Source organism: Halichoerus grypus, chromosome 4 (assembly GCF_964656455.1).
Source record: "Halichoerus grypus chromosome 4, mHalGry1.hap1.1, whole genome shotgun sequence".
NCBI classification, from domain to species: Eukaryota; Metazoa; Chordata; class Mammalia; order Carnivora; family Phocidae; genus Halichoerus; species Halichoerus grypus.
This window is the reverse complement of record NC_135715.1, coordinates 125,132,344-125,155,750: the sequence shown is the minus strand read 5'-3', so window position 1 is coordinate 125,155,750 and position 23,407 is coordinate 125,132,344. Positions and strand designations below refer to the sequence as shown.

At 36.5% G+C, this 23,407-nt stretch overlaps 1 protein-coding gene across 1 annotated transcript in view; it reads right to left on the bottom strand.

The window, feature by feature from the left end:
- The window catches only part of PSMD14 (proteasome 26S subunit, non-ATPase 14), a 101,898-nt gene extending 79,333 nt beyond the window's left edge, over positions 1-22,565 (bottom strand). The window contains exons 1-3 of the mRNA XM_036116761.2: positions 22,393-22,565; positions 15,704-15,832; positions 13,354-13,405 (exon numbers count right to left, since the gene is read on the bottom strand). Of these exons, the coding sequence (XP_035972654.1) occupies positions 13,354-13,401 (48 nt within the window). The 5' untranslated portion in view covers positions 13,402-13,405; positions 15,704-15,832; positions 22,393-22,565. The remainder of the gene's footprint in view (positions 1-13,353; positions 13,406-15,703; positions 15,833-22,392) is intronic.
- Between the last annotated feature and the right edge of the window lie 842 nt (positions 22,566-23,407).

Here is a 23,407-nt window from a genome sequence, read left to right as displayed (position 1 = left end):
ATAGTGAGGAAAAACGTATGACAATTCTTTCCAGAAATGTATATCTCCAAATTACTAAACAAATTTTAAAATGCAAGAATTACCAATAAGTAATTTAAATCCTAAAAAAATTGTAGGGCAGATGTCAAATTCATTTCATACAATTGCTACATGTAGAAATCTATGTGGCCTTAGACTACCATACATTTATTTAAGGGAGGGAGACATTTGAAAATGAGTTTATATTAATGGGAAAGTGCAAAGAAACTTGCCAGTGTGTGCCAGCTCCATAGCCCATGGGCAGTGAGCACTGCCTGTCTGTGCTAGTCAGATCACCAACCAACGTTACTGTGCAGGCCATTAAAGAAGCTGTTAATACTCTGGTTTAAAACCAATCTCAGCACAGGCCAGAGCAGCAGATTAAGCAGAACTTTACATCAGTGGCAGGTCTTCCAAGTTCTCCTGATGCCACAGAATTCGTAAGTGGGATCAGTATGTTCTAAAAAAACATGGTACTGCAAAAGGAAAAAAGGTTCCACAGCACCAAGCCGTGTAATACTTGAAACCTCATCATCAAAGTGACAGTTTTCAAGTGCCATTTATGATGCCCTAGTCTGGAAACATCCCAGCTAACCCATCTGATCAACAATTTCACAGATGGAAGCACTTGATGGCTAATTGGCAAGTCTATTATTCAAATAAAACAGCTCTCTGTACCTCTTCTTTCATTATTACAAGTCAAGGTACAACAAGACTGGTCATTCAAATTAGCTTAATAAGAGAAGCCTCTTTCCAAAAATAATTTTTTAAATGAAACAAGTTATTTTGACAATTACTTTAGAGTACTAATCAATTTCTGAATAGGAAGGAAAATGTTTTATAAACTAAAAGGAGTAAGGTACATAAACCTTCTTTAAAAAGTTGTACTATTTGTATCCTCTACTTTTATCAATATATCAAGGTATATATTATATGTTATCATAGAGAATAAAATGAAATATTCACTCATTCCTTAAATATTCTTAAAACATGAAACAAGGGGCACCTGGGTGGCTCAGTTGTTAAGCATCTGCCTTCAGCTCAGGTCATGATCCCAGGGTCCTGGGATCGAGCCCCGCATCAGGCTCCCTGCTCAGCAGGAGGCCTGCTTCTCCCTCTCCCACTCCCCTGCTTGTGTTCCCTCTCTGTGTTTCTCTGTCAAATAAATAAATAAAATCTTTAAAAAAAAAAAAAAAAAAAACATGAAACAAGAATGACATATCACAACAAAGGAAAACCCTCTCAAATATTTTTGTTTCTTAAAAATTTAAAAAGCAAGCACCTCGGGTGCTTGGATGGCCCAGTCAGTTAAGCGTCCGACTCTTGATTTCAGCTCAGGTCATGATCTCAGGGTGGTGGGATGGAGTCCCACATGGGCTCTGCGCTCAGCAGGGAGTCTGCTTGAGATTCTCTCTCTCTCACTCTCCCTCTGCCCATCCCCACCACTGCATCCAAGGGCACGGATGCATTCTCTCTCTCTCTCTCTCAAAAATAAGTATTAAAAATAAATAAAAAGCAAGCTTCTTACTCTTCACCTACATTTTGCAATAAAAATTTCCAGATTATTTAAGGTTTTTTAATTTATGAGGCAAATAGCCAGGGACAACACTATAAGATTATCTACCTGAGAAAATATTGATGTAGAACAGCCCTTGGCATCAGAAAAACTTGTGTTCCAACTTTAGCTTCACTTCTTAGTTCTGTGACTCAAGCCTATAATACAGGAATAATTATCCCTACTCACATAGGATTGTTGTGAGGATTAAATGAGATTAAATTCATAGACACCTCAAAACATGGGAGGCACTCAGCATTAGTCCATTTGGCTCTCATCCTCTCCCCAACCCACCTTCTATAAATTCTAGGGGAATCCTGATACAACTGTCAAAATATGTGGGTTCTCTTTATGGATCCAGACATTAGCCCTGGATCCCATTGACAATTACATTCCCTATTCAGACTATCTCGTTATATTGCTCCAATATCGCTACAATACTGCTACAATGTTCACAGCCCTCATGGAAACCCCTAAGGAAGAATCTTGTTGAAAGACTGAACTATAAAATATGCAAAGATCTCATTTAGCCTATAAAATAGAAATTGTGGGGGGGGGGGGGGAATGGGAAGGAAATAGTAGCCAGAAACTGTGGAACCAGATGCAAACTAAAGTAAAATCAAAATTATCTCCCTTTAGTGATATGGCTATTTAATGGTAAGAAAAATGTATTCTACTAGGTAATAAAATAAGCCATTTCCATTTAGTAGAAGAACACCTTTTCTATAAAACAGAAAGGGGTGCTTTTCCAAAACCAGGTTTTGTTGTTTCATCTACTTCTGATAAGCATTTTGCTTTTGATTACTTAGGCTCTGGTGTTTAGACACTAAGGGAATAAAGAACTTATCAACAGAGAGCTACCACAGGCAGGTAAGAATGTACACGGGTAAAAAGAGGGAAAATATACATAGGAGTAAGAGAAAAGTATAACTACCATAATCATTAATTTATTCTTTATTGTCCCTAAGCCCTCCCATGGTGCTCCGAACAGGCACTCAGTGTCCTGGCAGTTAGAGCCCGTGAAATCACCAGCAACAATGTGAAAAGCAGCACTGGGAGGCTGCTCAGTGGAGACCACTGCCCTGCTCTGGTGGCATGCTTCTGGGGCACTCAACCCAGATAACATCCCACAAAGAACACTGTGTGTTGTGGGAGAGAACACTGACCATGTCTCCCCGATTTTAGATGAGTATGAGATCTAGAGTACTGTCCAAATGATAATATGATCTGAAAAATTACAAGTTACATTACAAAAGTTTAAGATAGGAAACACAAAGATCAATGTACCAAATGAGCAATGTAGCCAGTAAATCAAATACGTAAAACAATATAGAAGGTAGAGAAGAAAAAGACAGAGACTGGATTTTCAAGATTATAACATCCCATACATTTGGCATATTGAGATTTTATTGCAATACCTCAGTTTCCTATATTAGACAGAGGTATCTTATTTCTCATCCCATGTATCTTTTCTACCAAAAATGGTATCAAATGTCATAGATCCATCATATACTTGACTTCAAATTTAAAATCTTAATGTTTCATTTTTCTCATAATTTTGATTTTCTATTTCATCAGAATGTGATTAATTTTGGAAGATAATCTCACTGTAATTGAAAATAACTGCTCCCTTTATATTCTAAAGAATTCAAACAAAATCATTTATGGTAATTTCATATCAAAATAGAAATTTAACATTCACCAAGTGTCAAAGATCTTTCCCACTGAAAGACCACTCACTAGAATGTTCAAACAAAATGACAGAGAGTAACTATAATGCACCCACCAGGAATTTGTTTTCCTTTCACTTGAACACTCTCAAGAGTAGATTTGAGACCTCTCCAGAGCACCACATTTTTCATGGGGTTTAATATCTATTCAGAAGAATTACATTACAATGATGACTAGAAAGAGTGTGCTCTAATTAGCTTGCTATTGACCTGACCTTTCTTAATTTTCTACAGTAGAAACATCAGCTCAAGTACATGAATAGAATAATTAGGAACTATACTTTAAAAATAATAAAATTATTACATGACAAGTGCAGCAAATGAAAAAAAACTAAAGGCATCTTGTATTTTTCCTTTGTTTCTAAAGCAAAATCACTATTTATTTGTAGTTAAGCAAAGAAATAAAACAATTACAATTTCTTGACCCTTCCCTACTCTTAATAGGCAGAAAAATGGCCAAATTAATCTACCAATGTTTAGAAAGGCTCTTTGTAAATGTTCAGAGGATCACATAAGGATAGATACTCAAAGAATCAAAGAGGAAAAAAAGGTAACCAGGAGCATCCATCACTATATAAAAATTGTCAATACAGACTAAAGCACTCAAGGAACATAATCATAAAAAGCCTTTTGTAAATGCCTGCTCATTTTCATGCTACTGCACCTTTTAGTAAATAAAGGTCATATTTCAAATATGACAGGTATAAAGATTAATTGTACACATTAACCTGTGTTGGCTCAAGCTACACCAGAATCTCTCTGGCAGATAAATATACAATAAAAATAAAACATTATAATCTATAACTTATCTTAAAACACTATTGTAGTAGCTTCTTGTTTCTGCTTCCATTCTTTCCATCTTACATCTCATCTCTAGAGTACCCAAGTTCTTTAAAAATGTTTGATAAGTGTAACTCCTTTGCTCAAAAATCTCTAATGATTTCCCAACTCACTTGGAAGAGAATCTTCTATTAGGCCCTAAATAGTTTAGCCTCTGGCAACCTCTTTAGAGTTATATGAAATACCTAAGTAAAGCATGAAAAAAAGTACTGAAAAATAAATTAAAATGCATTTTTGACTTTGTTTCACTTGGTGACTTTTTAAAAAGTACTAAAGGAAAATGTTACTTAATGTCATTTAATGGTACTCACTATTTGTTCTTTTACTTAGTTTTTTTGTTTGTTCATTTGTTTATTAAAAAGAGAAAACATTATATATGAAGTAAAAGTTCCTTTTGCCTCCCTCCCATCTCATGAATTTGTGTGGGTTTATCTAGGCCTATGGTAGTCACTAGCTACATATAACAATACATTTAAATAAAATTAAAAATTCAGTTCTTCAGTCACATGAGGTAGGCACAATCCATGGACTCAACAGCTACATGTGGCCATTAAATTTAAATTAATATTAGTTAAAATTAGGGGCGCCTGGGTGGCTCAGTCATTAAGCATCTGCCTTCGGCTCGGGTCCTGGTCCCAGGGTCCTGGGATCGAGCCCCGCGTTGGGCTCCTTGCTCCACAGGAGGCCTGCTTCTCCCTCTCCCACTCCCCTTGCTGTGTTCTCTCTCTGTCAAATAAATAAATAAAATCTTAAAAAAAAAAAAAAAGTTAAAATTAAATAAAATTTAAAATTCAATTCTTCAGTTGTTCTACTCACATTTCAAGTGCTTAATAGCCAGCCACATATGGCTAGCAGCTACTGTGTTAGAGCCAATACAGAGTATTTCCATCACTGTAGAAAGTTCTATTGGACAGTGCTGCTGTAGAACTTGTAATATGTTTACTCAAGAGTTATGTACCCTTTAAAAAAAGTGTTATGTTTTTAGAATTAACATTAATGCTTTCATATTGTATATCTCTCTACAACCTCAATTTTTCTCTTCATATGTTTATAAGTCTAAGAATCTGGTTCATTTTAACTGCAATATAATATTCCATCATAACACATTTTTGCCACAAGGAGACATGTAAGTATTCTGCAATTTTTCAATAGTGTAAACAATGTCATAATAAATGTCCTTAAACATGTGTCCTGATACACATGTGTAAGAATTTCTCTAAAGTGAATAAATGGAATTGCTGAGTCACAGAAATTAGGGCATTTTCAACTTTACTAGATACTGTCAAATTGATTTCCAAAGTGACTTCAACCATTTATATTCCACATGCAGTGTGTTCATTCAACATATATTTATGGTCTTCTATTTGCCAGGTAATGTTCTAAGCACTGAGATACAATCCTTAACCAATTCCCACACCCATACTCCACACCCACACCCCACCTACATAAAAAGCTTACGTGAAAATTTCTGCTTTTCAAAATCTTCATTAACACTTATTAATACAACAGACTTTTGTTTAAAAAAAAACTAATACTTGTTTTAATTTTCATTTCTCTGACATACACTGAAGTTGAGTATCTTTTCCTACGCTTGCTGGCAGTTGTTCTACGAACTGCCATTTCATGTTCTTTCTTCTATGAGGCTGTCTTTTTTTGTCTTACTGATTTGTGGTTCTGCTAAATGTGCTGCAGATGAATATGTTACAAATATCTTCTCTCCTTCTATTGCTTGTCTGTTAAGTTTGTTTTTATTGTCTTTGTTGGGACAAGAGTAATGTATTGAAGCAGTCAAATTAGCAATCTTTTGAGTTTTGCTTTCCTACTTTGAGGTCATACAAATTATCTTTTAAAAAATATTTTTTTGGGCTATCTTCTGTGTGTCTGACATATTTAATCCTTTTAAGAAACATCTAAGGTAGGTACTAATCTCATTTTAAAGATATGGTAATTGAAATTTTTATTGTGGTAAAATATAAACAACATAAAATTTATCATTTAACCATTTTTAAGTATACAGTTCTGTAGCATTAAGTACATTCACACATTCACATTTGCTGTGCAACAAATACGACTATCCATTTCCAGAATTTTTTGTCTTCCTAAATTGAAACCCTGTAACCATTAAACACTAACCCACTTCACTACTTCCCCCAACCTCTGGCAACAACCATTCTACTTTGTGTCTCTATGAATCTGACTACTCTAGTACTTCATATAAGCGGAATCATTCAATATTTGTCCTTTTGTGACTGGCTCATTTCACTTATCATCATGTCTTCAAGGTTCATCCATGTTCTATCAGATGTCAGGTTTTTCCTTCCTTTTTAAGGTTGAATAATATTCCATAGCATGTACATATCACATTTTGTTTATCCATTCATCTATCGCTATTACACAAGTTGCTTCTACCTTTGGCTACTGTGAATAATGCTGCTATGAACACTGGTGTACAAATATCTGAGTCCCAGCTTTCAATTCTGGGGGAATATACAATGACAGAAATAGAATTACTGCATTGTATGGTACTTTTATGCCTAATTTTTTGAGGAACCACCATACTGTTTTCCACAGAGGTTACATAATTTTACATTCCTACCAGCAATGTACAGGGCTCCAATTTCTCTACATCCTAATCAACAACTGTGATTTTCTTTCTTTTTTTTTTTTTTTTTAGATTTTGTTTATTTATTTGAGAGAGAGAGACAGAGCACAAGCAGGGGGAGAGGCAGAGGGAGAGGGATAAGCAGACTCCCCGCTGAGCAGGGAGCCCGACATGGGGCTCGATCCCAGGACCCTGGGATCATGACCTGAGCTGAAGGCAGATGCCTAACTATCTGAGCCACCCAGGTGCCCCAACAACTGTGATTTTCTAGTTTTTTTGTTTTTTTTTTTTGAATAGCTATCCTAATTGGTGTGTCTTCCAAAAGTATAAAGTTTGATTTTCATAGTCATGCCTTCAATCCATGTGCTATACATTTTTGTATATAAAATAAGGTAGGAATCTAGTATCAGTTTTCCCTCCATATAGAAAGCCACGTGTTCTAGCACCATTTAATGAACAGCTCAGCTCTCTCCTTCCTCACTAATATTTAATACAATCTCTATCACAAATCAAGTTCCCATATATGCATGAGTCTATTCTGGGCTTTCTACTTGATTACACTGACCTATCTATATACCACTATTATACTACTTGAATCATATAACATTAAAATATATTTTGATATTTGGTAGAGCAAGTTTCTTTTTCCTTTCTAAGAATTTCTTTGCTATTCTTGGATTATTTTTTCATATATGAATTTTAGAATCAATTTTCTAATTCTATGAAAATTCCAGTTGATATTTTTATTGGAACTCCACTGAATTTATGATTAAATTGGAGAACTCACATGTGATACTAAGATTCCTCATCTATGAAAATGGTATTTCCTCATTTATTCTGGGCATTTTTTTTCCATTCCTATGTTAAGTAAATCCTTTCTATAAAACATCAGACCAAAACCCAAAAGACAAATAACTGAAAAAAACATTTCTACTCAAAGACCCAGGGAAACAGAAAAATGACTATTAGTTATGTATACAAAATCCACATACTGTAGGGATTTGGGAGTTATAACAAATAAAACAGAACACATCCAATTCAGGAAGTTGTTTTTTTTTTTTAATCAAGCCACCTGAAATACTCCCTCAAAATATAGCTTACATCTCACCACTTTCAGAAAGCCTCCTCTAATCATTCATCTATAGTATTTCCCCCTTTTTTTGCATCTGGAAATCACTGACGTCTATATCAGAAAGATACAAACTGATAACATAGGCAACACAGGTCTGCATATGTGCTTAGTTTGGTCTACATCATGTTCCTGAAAACAAAAACCAGAGACCAAAACAATTAGACATTTCACACAAAAATCACAGAATCTGTGACTTGCAGGTATGTCGTTCGCTCTCAAGAACCCAGCTAACAAAGATTCCATCTCCATGCTTTCTTGATTACCAGGGCAGGCAAATCATACTGATTTTTGAAGCTTCCACATAAAAGTGACCTATTAATTTCCAATTCACATTCCACTTGTCAAAGTAAAATCATGGTCAAGCTAACTTAAAAAATGATAGAGAAATAAAAGCCTGCTACGTGCCCAAAAGGTTATAAATCAGAAGTTATTTCATATAACTGATGACTCTGCCTTCAATCTCTTCCCTTCTATCTATTCTGCAAATTACCACTAGAATTAGTTTACAAAAACACAGATTGCATCAAGGCACCTGGGTGGCTCAGTCAGTTAAGGGTATCTTGGTTTCAGCTCAGGTCATGATCTCAGGATTGTGAGATCAAGCCTATGTTGGGCTCTGTGTGCTCAGTACAGAAACTGCTCAAGATCCTCTCTCCCTCCCCCTCTGCGACTCCCCCTGCACACGCACGCACTCTCTCTCCCTCACTCATATAAATAAATAAAATCTTTTTTTTAAAAAAAGGCACACAGATTGAATTATCTCATAACTCTGCTAAAAAAAAAACATGAAACTATAATGCCTATGGGGAAAAAAAAGTAAAAATCACTAGGAATGGCACAGTCCTTTCACAATCTACTCCAAATTCATTCACCAGCTTCTTTCCTTGTGGTTTTCCCTTACATCACCTATTCTCCAACCCTTTAAATATGTCTTGCCATATATTCCAAAATTTAGCTCAATCATCTCGATTCAGTCTTATTTACCTTTATCATGGAAAAAGAAACCCTACAACCACTATACTTTTAAATCACACTATTTATAATAAGCACTAGTATCCACTCAAAGTAGTTAATATGTGCCAGGCACTTAAAACATAATTGGTGTGTTTATACTAGGACATAACATACTCTGCTTGCTTCTGCAGCAGCATATATACTAAAATCGGAACAATACAGAGTAGAATGTTACATACCTAGGTTAAGTAACAATGTTCTTAGAAAATCAAAATACTAGCCTAACAAATTCAAATACAAGCCAACAGATGCTACTGACATTTCATTTAAGAATTCATTTACTTTTCTTCTTCTTTTTTTTTTTTTAAGATTTATTCATACTGGAGAGAAAGAGCACGTGCACAGAGAGGAGCAGAGGGAGAGAATCCTCAAGCAGACTCCTTACTGAGCATGGAGCTGGAAGCGGGGCTCCATCTCTTGACCCATGAGATCTCCACCCATGAGATCACGACCTGAGCCGAAACCGAGTCGTACACTTAACAGATTGAGCCACCCAGGCACTGTGAGAATTCATTTACTTTTAAGCTTACCTTAAAAGCTTACCTTGGCTGTTTCTAAAGCTAAAATGGACCCAAAGACTTAAACTAAAACTTTTAGAGACTGGAGACTATGACGGTACTTTGGCTATGCCTATCTCTTGGGTTTTATCTTCACAGATTTTGGAAAGTTTAGTTGCCAAGACGTAAATTGGGATAGTTATAATCAAGTAGCCAAATTACAGCAGTAAATGCTTTTAATAAATCATCTCATGTCTTATAGTAATTTCAAGTTCATAAACACTTTAGCAAATAAAAAAATACATTTGAAATTTAAAGCTACCAGTTAACAAATTTTAATACTTCTAACAAAACATCTGTTTGTGGGGCGCCCGGGTGGCTCAGTCAGTTAAGCATCTGCCTTCAGCTCAGGTCATGATCCCAGGGTCCTGGGATTGAGCCCCACATCGGGCTCCCTGCTCAGTGGAAAGTCTGTTTCTCCCTCTCCCTGTGTGTGTGTGTGTGCACTCTCTCTCTCAAATAAATAAATAAATCTTTAAAAAAAGAATCTGTTTGTTTCTACTTCAAACTACTAATACATTTATACTGGGGATGCCTGGGTGGCTCAGTCAGTTAAGCATCTGCCTTTGGCTCAGGTCATGATCCCAGGGTCCTGGGATCGAGTCCCCCATCAGGCTCCTTGATCAGAGGGGAGCCTGCTTTTCCCTCTGCCTGCTGCTTCCCCTGCTTGTGTTCACTCTCTATCTCTGACAAATAAATAAAATCTTTAAAAAATATTTTAAAGTCCAGTGAAATGGGAACCAAAGGCAGGCCAATAGATTGGGCAATTTGAGCAATTCCAGGAAAGTAATGGAAAAGAAAGCCAGTATATAACCTCAGAAGAGTCAAAGGTAAGGAAGTATAATCTGTGAGTATAAGCTATTATTTCAGGAATTCTAGAAATAAATAAAAGAAAGGCTTAGTGGCAGGGTACAGTGAAGTTTTGTTGTTTTTTGGATACAGACAAACATTTTTGTACACAGAGAAAGGGGTCAGTGCATATGAGCAAGGTTTCAAGAGAAGATGGGATCAGAGAATAAGTGGAAAGATTAGCCATGGAGAAGAGAAAAATCACTTCGTTTCAGAGAAAGTTCAGAGTTGTTAGAATGAAGAACCCTGTTCTGTTTGTATTCTCATGTTTTCAAAGGACCATCTGCAAACTTACCAGCAAGTATCCTGCCCCATCTATAAGGAAATTCTGACTTTTCCATTAAATGGTAAGATAGTAACATTACCCATTTATTTTTGGAAGGATAAAACTGCTTATGTCTCCTTTTCCACTTTTACTGGCTGCTATGCATTACTGAATGGAAAGAGTAGCTTTTAACCCAAATATTTTTTACTTTACTAAAAATAAATAATAAACAACATTCTATTCCTGTATATTAAAAAATATACTTTACATTTGTTGCAAAATTACATCTTAAATCTAGAACAAAAGTAAAATAAAAAAAATTTTTTGAAGATTTTTATTTATTTTTCAAGAGAAAGAGAGCACGAGCATGAGTTGGGGGAGGAGCAGAGGGATAGGGTCAAGCAGACTCTGCACTGAGCGCAGAGCCCGACACAGGGCTTGATCCCATGACCCTGAGACCATGACCTGAGCCAAAACCAAGAGTTGGGTGCTTAACAAACTTAGTCACACAGGCGCCCCAAGAGTAAAATAAAATTTAAAAAAAAATTAATCATTGAACACTAGTATTTGATAAAGGAGATATCACAGAAATAAGCACCCCACAAATTATCCCATTGAGAGTTTGTCATCTAATTGGGAAGATGAAACACATACTTGAAATAAAAGATTCTCAAATAACATATTTTTAAGTTCAAATAAGAATAGAGGGCACATGAGGTGATTAAATTATCAGGAGCCAAGGAGAGGTTATTGAACCAAACTTAAGTTTTTCACTTACTACAAAGGTTTGCAGTAGTCACTGAGATATGATGTAGCTCAATTTGTGGTCAGTAAAACTATATTTCACATCCAGCAATTTCCCAGCATGGATTTCTAACATGGATATATAAATTTATTGCATCTAATGCTTAAGAAAAGGTACTTGGGCATTTAAATTTGCTGCAACTTCCTTTAAGAATTCTACTAAGGCAGGGGCGCCTGGGTGGCTCAGTCATTAAGCATCTGCCTCCGGCTCAGGTCATGATCCTTGGGTCCTGGGATCGAGCCCCGCATCGGGCTCCCTACTCAGCGGGAAGCCTGCTTCTCCCTCTCCCAGTCTCCCTGCTTGTGTTCCCTCTCTAGCTATATCTCTCTCAGCCAAATAAATAAATAAAATCTTAAAAAAAAATTAAAAAAAAAAGAATTCTACTAAGGCAGTATCATTGCCTATATTTTGCAGGTAAATTTGCAGTACCTATGTTATCACCTCAGCTCACTTCTGACACTTTGATATGCTTTAACATTGTTATTGCTAATTTCAGAATAAATGAGGGAATTCTAGAAGGTATCTAGAATGCTTACAAAAGCATGGAAACAGCTTTGGAAGGGTCAAGTTTCGAGAGGCTTAGGCCTCTTTTTTTTTTTTTTTTAAGACTTTATTTATAGGGAGAAAGAGAGAGCATGTGCACATGTGGGGTAGGGGCAGAGGCAGAGAGAATCTCAAGCAGACTCCGCACTCCACTCAGAGCCCGATGCACAGCTCAATCTCAAGACCCTGAGATCATGACCTCACCCAAAATTAAAAATTGGACACTTAACCAACTGAGCCACCCAGGCGCCCCAAGGCTTAGGCCTCTTAAAAGAATGGATTACAGAGATCTTACAAAAATGAAGAATCATAAAGAAGTAGGCTGATAGTAAAGAACAGGAGAAATAAATAGTCAACACTAACAGAAGTAAAAGTAACTGAAAAAAAAAAGGAAAAATAATTGAAGTCTATAAAGGATGCAACACAGAATCACGAAATGATTCCAACTTTCTAAAAGGAAAAGGTTTATTAGTAGAAGCCATGTGACAGACCTACTTAAGGAATTCTTATGGAAGTGCCTCCACACCTAAAATACCACGAAATCCCCAACAAAACTGTTTCTTTCCCAAAATACAGACCACTTTAAATGAAGGAAGACAAACTGATTGACCGTGATATGAAAATGAGGGAAAGCTGGTAGCTAAAAGGGTTATAAAAGTAGGTTATAAAAATATTCCCAAAATTTAGTCATAAAACACTATGTTACATAAAAGTCTCAGGAAAGGAACAACACAGTTATCACTTTTGTGAATGGAGGACTGGAAAGATAATCAGTGTAGAACTCAAAAAAGGCAAAAATTTCTGCTTCACCTAAAGCAGAATATTCTAAGATCAAAAAAATCTATCTAGAGGCCATTTGCCCAATAGCAAGAAACAAGATAGATGATAATATTAAAACTGAAAAACAAATTTAATTTTAATAAGAATGTAAAAAGAAACCATACATACCAAATTTAGAGAAAAAAAGAGGTATTACATATTATTTCAGCCATGTATCATAACTACTAGAAGGAATTTACCAGTATTAAAACTGTACATACAAACATTCTATGGGTCAGTTTTCTGGATCTTGCCAAGAATATGCCATGTTTACTTCTTCATGTGTTACTTCTAAAGTCTATGTTGTAAACCCAGAGATAAGATATTTTGACTCCTTTTTTTTTTAATTAAAAGGCAAGTTTGAGAATCTTACATATCCCCAAATTTTAAATTAAAAAAATACAGAAAATTCTTATTCCTAGGAGAAAATTAAATTAAGATAATAGAAAATGTTCCCCCCCATGTTATTTAGTGTTGCAATACAACAACCAGCAATAAGGTAAGCTTCTTACCATAAGGTTATCTGTGAGATGATTTCCTTGGGAGTGATTTCTTTCTCTTTGGATAACTAGAGAAAGATGTGTAGTTTACAAACAAAGAAATACTGAAAGTCTATATACTAACCTGGCCCAGTCCAGGCATACCTCCTCCAAGTCTAAGAAGTCTGTCCATATTTCTAGAAAACAGAAACAAAGGAAAACGTTCCTAAGCACAAAAGTGTTTACTCAATTGCTATCTATATAATTCACCTTCAGTCACTCAGTATGTCAAAAATATTGGTGGTAATTACAACACAACATCAGACTTCCTGTTAATTAACACCACATATTAATTCAAGAAGCTGTCTTCCATGCTAATTAACAGACCTTACTTTACTGCTTTGGTTTTGGGTTATCCCCGGTTTTAAAGACAAGCAATCTTAGCATACTTTCAAAACTTTGCTATCATTAAGTTAATTATATTTTCTCATTGTTATCTAATAAAGTACCTGAATGAGGAAAAAGTGCCTGAAATGCTTATCATATGTATGATTGAATTTCCTTCAATTTGTTCAGAGTGTACAAATAAAAATCCTCACTTTTAAATTAAATTTTAACATCCTCATTAGTAAGTTCTGTGCTAATTAACTTACAGCTTGTCAGTTATCATCAAAACTACATGTGAAAGACATTGTGAGCAGATTATGGATCTCTGAATTAGCATCAAAGGCTTTTTTAAAATGAACTCATTATACTAAAAGAAATATTATAAAGTAAACATTAAATGCATTAAGATAGTGTTCTAGAACCTACACAGATATTTTGCCTTATTTCAGATGTTGTGAAGATATATACCTTTTTCACTAAGGAAATTCAGCTGTTCTTCCCAATGATAATTTTAGAGTTAACCAATACAAAGAAGATTAACTTTAAAGTATCAATCTAATTTGTTTTTTATGTCTAGAATAACTATAGAAGACATTCTTATAAGCTTGAAAAACTCGGAAGAAATCAACGGAAAGAAATAACAAGGGTATTGATATGACCTCAACTACACAAAAAAGTGTAACCAAATTCTAAAAAGTTAATAGCAGTACAACTAAATACTTTAAGAGTGACAATGGAGCATTTCATCTACTTGAAAATTGCTACTGTGCCTTAAAATTCCTTTTCTAATGTATGCTTTAGAAAATGGTATTACTACAATTTATATTCTAAATTAAATGCTAATGAATTAGTCATTTGTTCATATTCTTTTACTAGTTAGAACCGCTATACAAACTAAAAATTAATAATGTACTCATGATCATTACACTACAGCCTGATCAATCACGTTTGTTGGATCCTGCTAACAATTTATTTCTGTATTTAACAATGCTAATATTGCAAACTTTATCCAAGTCCACGTACAGAAAAATGCACAAATGACAAAGCCATGGAATCTTCACAAAGTGAAAACACTCCCACAACCACCACCTAGATAAAGAAACAACATTATGGGCACCTACGAACACCTCTCATGCCCCCTTTCTGGTCCCTTCCACTGTGCAAAGATAGAATTTCAACTTCTAATGGCATAGATTAGTTCTGCTGTTTTTGATTTTTATATAAACAACAATTTATAAATAACTTTATATCAACAAGTCTGTGAGATTCACAATGGATAAATTCATTTTAAAAAAAGAAAGACACATTAAGAAAACTTGTTAGTCCAGACAAAGTTTCTGCTTTATGACCTTAACACATTCTAGAAGTAGCATTTACAAACAAAATCTCCATTAAATTCTCATTAAAATTCCTCAACTCAAATATACCATTCAATACATGGCATTTTTTTAAAGGCTTATAAACAGAGGGGCAAAACCTGACTAGTTTAAAATATTAAAGACATTTCTCTAGAATGTATTACCAAAGGAAAAAAAATTCTTTTGGACCATTTCAAGCTTATAAACTTAAAGAACAAATAGAAAAAAACTAACAACATACAGTATACTTTAGACATTATATACATTCCAGGCCAAAGTCGATTCCCAGCTGTGTTCAGTTTATCTATTCCCCCAGTGTTGTTTCTTATGACTTTACACAGACTCCAGATGCTGTGAATATACATGAGCAATGTGGGGAGCAGAGGGAAAGAAAATCTGGCAGGTCAAATTTGTGTTTTTAGTAAAATTAGATGTCTCAGCAAACAGGAAAAAATATTTAACAAACTAAAACATTTTAGATAACATAATGAGGTTTAATAAAAATACTAACATTTGGAAATGAAATATATCAATAAACGTTCTATATCACACTATTTTTTTTAAAAAGTTTATAGAAAGCAAATAAGAACAAAAGTGCTAGTTATCTAAATGACTTTCATGAGCTCTTAAATCTAGATATCTATCACATATTTATAATTTGATGTGTGTTTAAAAAATGATATTTTCATAACATCTTTATATCATATCCTGAAAGAACAGGTGAAAGTTATATACATTCTTAATTCTCACCTGGTCAGTAACTACAACTCTTGAGGTGTTAAGCTTCAATTTGTTGAGTTTGACAAATTTCTTCTTAACTCAAGCTCTTGCTAATACTGGCAGGTATAACTTTTCCTAAGTATTTTTTTTCTCTCTCTCCTAAAAAAAGTAAATAAAATAAGATACAATTACTTTGAGAACTATGGAGGAAACTATGCCACAAACTTTAAATGAAACAAAATTCCTAAAAACAAAACAGAAATAAAAACTGATTTTAATCACCATTTCCAGAAGAATATGGAAAGAAATAGCATCCTAGGGAGCTATAGAGCAGAGGATTACCCCATACACAAATTCTGTTTTTAAGTTTCTTTTTTGAGCAGTTCTAATTATATGTAAGAATTGACATTTCATGACTTTTAGTCTTTCTAGAGGTGTTTCAAAGAACAAAGAGAAAATTTACTCATATTTTTAAAGAGAACATTCTATTGTGTAATTACCATATAGTTCCATTGCACATTATTACAAATCCATGATATATTATGGAATCTTAGTGATGTTATTGCCTATATTTTAAAGTTTGCTATTTCATTATCATAGGAATTAGTTCATCATTTTTTAGTCAGTTATTCCCAACTATGCCAAAGTAACAAGAAAATGAAAGAGTAATTATTCAAAATGATGCAACAGTGAAATACATTATCGCTATTGCTTAATCCTTCAGTTTTTATTGTGCTGCCCAAAGCATTTAACCATCTTTCAAAAAGAAAAGACCAGAGACACAATCTTTGTAGTCTTTTTTTTAGCTTTCATTTGAACACAGTTGAAAATTCAGAATTTTTCATATTATATCCATAATGTCAAAGAGAGAAGAACAGAGAAAAAAAGTTTCCTAATGATTAGAGAATCATAAGGTGAATGTAAAGAAACCAGTTAACAGCACTCTAGTCTCTAATGATTACAATAAAATTGATGGTATAAGCCAGGTTTCTTCAGCACTGTTGACATTCAGAACCAAATTTTTTGCTGTAGAGGACTGTCTTGTGCATTACAGGATGTTTGGCAGAATCCCTGGCCTTTACTCATTAGATGCTGGTAGCACCTACCCAGTCGTGATAATCCAAGGTGTCCCCAGACATTACCAAATGTCCCCTGGAAGGGCAAAATCACTCCCAGTTCAGAACCACTGATAGAAACAAAATTTCAGACTATACATCTTCAGATGACAATACCTTAGATTAATCTTCTCGAACTTAAGAACCAAGGAGTGCTGGAAACAGTTTGGGAGCTCTTCAAAAAATTCAACAAAGAATTACCATATGACCCAGCAATTCCATTCCTAGCTATATATCCGAAAGAATTAAAAATAGGTATTCAAAACAAACACAGGTACATGCATGTTTAGAGCATCATTATTCACAACAGCCCAAAGATGGAAAAAGCCCAAATGCCCACCAAAAGGTGAAGGGATAAACAAATTCTAGCATGAATATACATACAATGGAACATATGGAATATCATGCAGCTATAAAAAGGAATGTAGTACTGATACATGTGAGAATGTGGATGAACCGCAAAACATTATGCTATGTAAAAGAAGACATGCACAAAAGGTCACAAACCATATGATTCCATTTATATTAAGTAACCCAAATACCTGAATCCTTAGAAAAAGAGTACAGATTAGTGACTGCAAGAGGTTACAGGGAAGGAGTAATATGGAGAAACTGCTTAATGGGTAAGGGATTTTACTTCAGAATGATAGAAATGTTTTGGAACTAGGTAGAGGGGGTAGTTGCACAACACCATGAATCTACTAAACAACAATGAACTGTTCACTTTATTTTTTTCAAGATTTATTTCTTTGAGAGAAAGAGAGAGACAGCAAGCACATGCACGCTCATGGGAGAGGGGCAAAGGAGAGGGAGAGACAATCTCAAGCCGACTTAAAGCATGGACGCTCAGTTTGATTTCATGACCCTGAGATCAGGACCTGAGCCAAAACCAAGAGTCGGATGCTTAACCAACTAAGTCACCCAGGGGCCCCTAAATATTCACTTTAAAATGGTTAATTTTGTTACCTGAATTTCACCACAAAAATTATTTGCTAAGTGGATCAATGAGCAAACAATATATTTCCAGGACTAAAAAAGAAACAGGTTCTCATCCAGTTAGGTATTCAACAAGAAGGACTCCTTTACACACTATTTTACAACCAGAACTTGTTTTGCTGAAGAGATATGTGACATATTCTTTTATCTTTTATGATGTTGATGAAGTTCACATGTGGGCAAAAGCTGAATTGTCCACAAAGATGAGCAAAAAGAAATAGATAATGTAGAAGTGAAAAAAATCATTGGACTAACTTTAACTGTTTATAAATCTAAAAGAAAAAAAAATGTTTTGCAAGCAGAGATGATAGCGATCGTCTCAACAAAATTATGATCTATGTTTTCAAAAGTATTGCAACTGGGAAATGAAAAAGTTCCAGAGATGGATGGTGGTGATGGTTGTACAACATGAGTATACTTAAAGCCACTGAACTGTACATCTAAAAATGGTTAAAATGGTAAATTTTATGTTATACATATTTTATATGCGGGTTAAGAGCTATGACTCTGCAGTACAAGTGCCAGGATTCAAATCCTGTGTCTGATAGTTATTAGCTGTGTGTCCTTGGGTCAGTTACCTCCCTGAGCCTGTTTCCTCATCTGCAAAATGGGGATACCTTACAGTTGTTTAGAAAATTAAAGAAGACAGTGGACATAAACAACATTTAACATAATGCTTAGTGTATAGTAGGTAAACAATGAGTGCTAGCTGCTATCAGCACCACCCTCCTTAGCGGGGCTACAGTTCATACAACACAGATTCTTCTTCCTACATAGTTTGCCACTTAGTGAATTTCAAAACAGTAGGCACATTTCACAGTACTAAATGAATTATATTGGAGAGGAGGGACTTGCATTTTGCAGGATTTAGCAAAAGGGTTAATAAAATTAAAGTGGTTACACTATAATATGAAAGACAATTCTTAGAAATAAAAGCCATACATAACACCTATAGATCTAAAGCAAGCTTTTACACCTATCAAAAAACAGAGGACTCAAGAGCTTATCATGAAATGATTAACTTTACTTAAAACATTGTCAGATAGGGGCATCTGGGTGGCTCAGTAGGTTAAGTGTCTGCCTTTGGATCAGGTCATGATCCCAGAGTCTCACACGGGGCTCCCTGCTCAGCAGGGAAGTATGCTTCTCCCTCGGCCCTTTCCCCTGTTTGTGCTCTCTCTCAAGTAAACAAATAAAATCTTTAAAAAAATTATCAGATAATATGAATAAAGTGTTTAGCTGTAACTAACATATCATACATAGAATAATCTTTAGTATCCTAACTGGTAAAGAGTACGAAATAAGCATTGGTACTTTCAAAAGGTTGTACATCAAAAAATTGATGATCTTCCACTTTTTCATCTCCCTACTGAGTTAACAGCTGATGAGAACCTGATACAGTTAGATTGTGTTCATGTTGGAACTAAAATAAATCAATTCTCAAATATTTACAGAAAATGTACAGAACCAAGAATAACTTTAAAAAACAGATCCTTCAAAATTAACTTAATCTGGTCTTGGAATGTGGCAATTTTTTTTTTTTTAACTTTTCAACCTTTCACAAGGGACACTGTTGTCCCAGTAATTCATAACAAACAAAATCATGAAGCTCTTAGCTGTTCGAGTTCATCATTGTTTTTCTTAGTTCATTTTGTACTCCTCAACCCATGCTGCAGTTTAGTTACATATTACTTCTCAGATTGATGCTAAATCCTTTCTTTACTCCAGATCTCATTGTATTTCTAATTCCTCTACTTTCTGATTTGTGGAAAGTAATTAGGAACTTCTTTGACTTTAAGGGCTTTCTTCAATGGAAGAAATAGAAAGAGTCAACATTAAACTTAATTATATAAATATGATTTTGAAAGCAAGATTTTTCCAGTTTAGAACAGTGAAGATGGAACTACTACAATATCTTTTCTTGTGCTGTTTCCTAATTACAGCACTCAATTAAACATTTATTAAGTACAAGGTTCCCCCTCTATCCAGAAGCAGAATGTTCCTTTTAAAACTTTCCTAAGTGGAGAGGCGCCTGGGTGGCTTAGTCGTTTAGCGTCTGCCTTCGGCTCAGGTCATGATCCCAGGGTCCTGGGATCGAGCCCCGCATCAGGCTCCCTGCTCTGCGGGAAGCCTGCTTCTCCCTCTCCCCCTGCTTGTGTTCCCTCTCTCGCTGTGTCTCCTTCTGTCAAATAAACAAATAAAATCTTAAAAAAAACTTTCCTAAGTGGAAATGGCATAAATCAAAAAAACAATTAACATTTTGTAAAAGTGAAAATCCTCTTCGGGTTTCTTTCTGTTAGCAAAAAAACAGGTATAATGCAGGCCTTCTGTAAAAGTGAAGTGGGGTAAAGCTAACTTTCAGACAGTAGGAGAAACCTGTACTACCTCATACATAAGGTGATATAGAAATAGAGCCACTAAGAAACTCAAGTGACTTTCACTGAAAGAATTTATAGTCTATTTGGGGAGGCATGATATAAACCTATGAAAAATACATAAAGTGAAAGGAAGCAGTGTAGAGCCAGAAAGGCTGTGAAGGCAATCAGACCTCAATCGGAATCCAAGCTTCAAAACCTACTCTCCAGGTGCGCCTGGGTCGCTCCGTCAGTTAAGCGTCTGACTTCAGCTCAGGTCATGATCTTGGGGTGCTGGGATCAAGCCCTCCATCGGGCTCCTCACTCAGTGGGGAGTCTGCTTCTCTCTCTCCCTCTGCGCCCCACCCACCCCTTTCGTGCTCTCTCTCTCTCAAATACAGTCTTCAAAAAACAAGCAAACCTACTCTCTGTATGATCTGGAAAAAGTTACCTTCTTCTAGAATCTAGATTTCATCTATAAAATGAGGACAATACCTACCTTGCAAGTCAGTGGTAAGATAAAATACAAAGCACCTAACACAGTGCCTGGAACATTTATAAGGTACTCAGTAACTGCTGTTACTGTTATTGTTATCATCATCTTAGAACCAGAAACTATTATTTAATCCATCTCTCATTTTACAGGGGGAGATGCCAAAATATCACAAAGCAGGATATGAATGTCAAATGAGTGCAACAAACTGGGTATGTGACAAGTTCATGAGTAATAAATGCCATGAATATTCAGGTAAGACTTTCAGAAGTGGACATTGAATTATGAAATGAACACTGCTATAAAATGAAAAACAAAAACACAATTGCCTCTCGTTCCTGATATTCAAACATGGGTTCTAAACCTACATACTAAACACAAGGTTTACATGACAAGCATAAAAATAAAATAAACCCATGACGGGGAGGTTAAAATGCAGCTTTACAATTAGAATAGCAAAATATTATTTACCAAGCACCTTGGGAGGGGGGAATAATACCCCAAAGTCAACAGGTGAGGCTTCATTGAAAGATGACTTCAAAACCTTCTTCTGTGGGCCAGAAGTAATTTTGTTCTGGGACAAATTCAAGACAATATTCAGGCCTTTCACTAAATATCACTTCACTAAACACAACTGTAGTTAATTCTGAACTACTATATCTTAATCTCTCCAAATGTACAGTTATTCATTAAATTTAAATTTATTTAAAACCTATAAACTTTAAATGAGCCAGTTGCTAGACTTACATGACAAAACAAGGAAACCACCACTGTCTTAATCATCTCCACCAAAACTGTATTCAGTTCTTTTTTGTTCTTTCAACATTATCAGTGACTCTCTTCTGGCTTTCCACATAATAAACAACTTAGCAGCACTAAAAACATATTTTTGTGAGCAATAAAAAAAATAATTTTCACCCTAAAACTGCATTTCTATGATAATTTTTAAGGCTTCTTGCCTGCCTTGCCCATGAATCTTTATCAACTTTCAGTTACCATTTTTAATTTCCAGAATTTTTCATTCGGTCGCTAGATTTATATTCAAACTCTTCCGAAAAGTTTACATTTTTTCTTCTTTTGACAGACACAAAGTAAGTCCCCAGGAAAAAATAAGTTCCAAGAGGTAACACAGAGTAGCAGATTACTACTTTATTGAAAACAGGAAATGTTATCTATTCACAACTACTCAATTAGGACAAACTGAAAGTAAGTTAAATGGCACAGCAGAAAAACCACACTTTGTTTTGAAGAGTTTCAAGGTTAAAAACCAGTGCATCTCTGGGGTTTCTGTTTGGTTTTTAAAGGGAATTGAAATCCTAACACTAAGAGAAAAAGGGTCAAGGCCCATGAGAAGGGCAAGTGATAAAACAAGCATGCCTTCAATGGGAAAGTTAATTTTATTCTCTCTCCCTTGTTTCCTCTGCCAGCTTTGAAGTTTTTCAACACGGGAGTAACTATCAATAGACACACACAAACGGAGGCCACACACAAGGGTTTTCCTGGTATCGGGAGAAGAGGGTTCCCAAGATGTGTTTCATTCAGCGAAGCAGAAACGCCTGGAAGAGAAGACCACCTCCAGGCCTAACTTACAAGAGACCCGAGTAACCGGCGAGGAGGACGCAGAAGCCTGAGCTCCTCCCTCAGGGCCCAGGCCTCCAGTGGCAACTCGGCTGGGCAACGTGACTCAGGAAAGCACGGGGCTGGCGGCGGCCTAGCGCGGCTGCCTCCGCGGACCTCCGAGGCCTGCCTTCCCTGTCTTACCTGAAAGCCGGAGGGGTCGGGAAGCCGCGGTCTGGGCTCTCGTCTCCCACCAGCGGTGACGCGAAGACGGCGGAGGCGGCAGCTGCGGCGGCGGCGGCGGCGGCTCAGACTCCACGGGGCTCTGGCTCCGCGAACCGGCGATGAATCAGCCCGATTCCATTCAAAAGAGTCGCCCGGGCCTCCGCCGCGAAGCACTTCCGGGTTCACTGCTCCGCTTCGGCTTCCGTTCCCCCCGACGGCCAATTGGAGACGGCTCGGGAGTCCGGCGGGCGTCCCGGGAGGAGAGCGCCAGACGGTGGGCGCGGGCCGCCCCGCTTCTCCAGTCTAGGCTGGGAGGGCCGGACGGAAGTTAGCGCCGGGGCCGCTCCCGCCCCTCCGACATCCTCCCTTTTCTCCCCCCACCTTTTTCTCCCCTCCTCTGCGAATCCAGGCCGTAGTCGAGATCTGGGACGCCGGCTTACTGGACCCTGGAGGTGACGGGCTAGGAAATGCAACTGCGGGCTTGGAGAAACCAGAAGCCCGTTCGTTTGGGTGTTCACCGCGGTCCTTGAACTCAAAAACTGAAAGGTTCGTTTGAACTCAACTTGGTCGTCAGAGAAGCAGAAGAGAAAAGGAAGAGGTGTAAAAAGAGGGGAAATAGGTCAGAGGTTCTCTTCCAGAGCGCAGTCTACCCACCTCCTTGTCTTCTCCGCTTTCCAGGAATTGGATTTCAAGGAAAACCAACGTTTCCCAAATGTTAAAACCACCCACTTTAAGCCCAATTTAACTTACAGGGCTTAAAAAAAATCATTACGTTTCTCCAAATAATTAGCAGCAACAACGTTTTACCCATTATCTGTTCCGTGCTAGGTTTTCAGAGAGCAAAACCACGCAAGAAATAACTGATTATCCGGATGCCTGGATGGCTCAGTCGGTTAGGTGTCTGCCTGCGGCTCCCGGGGTCCTGGAATCGAGTCCCGTATCGGGCTCTTTGCTCAGCGGGGGGCCTGCTTCTCCCTCTGCCTGCCGCTCCCCG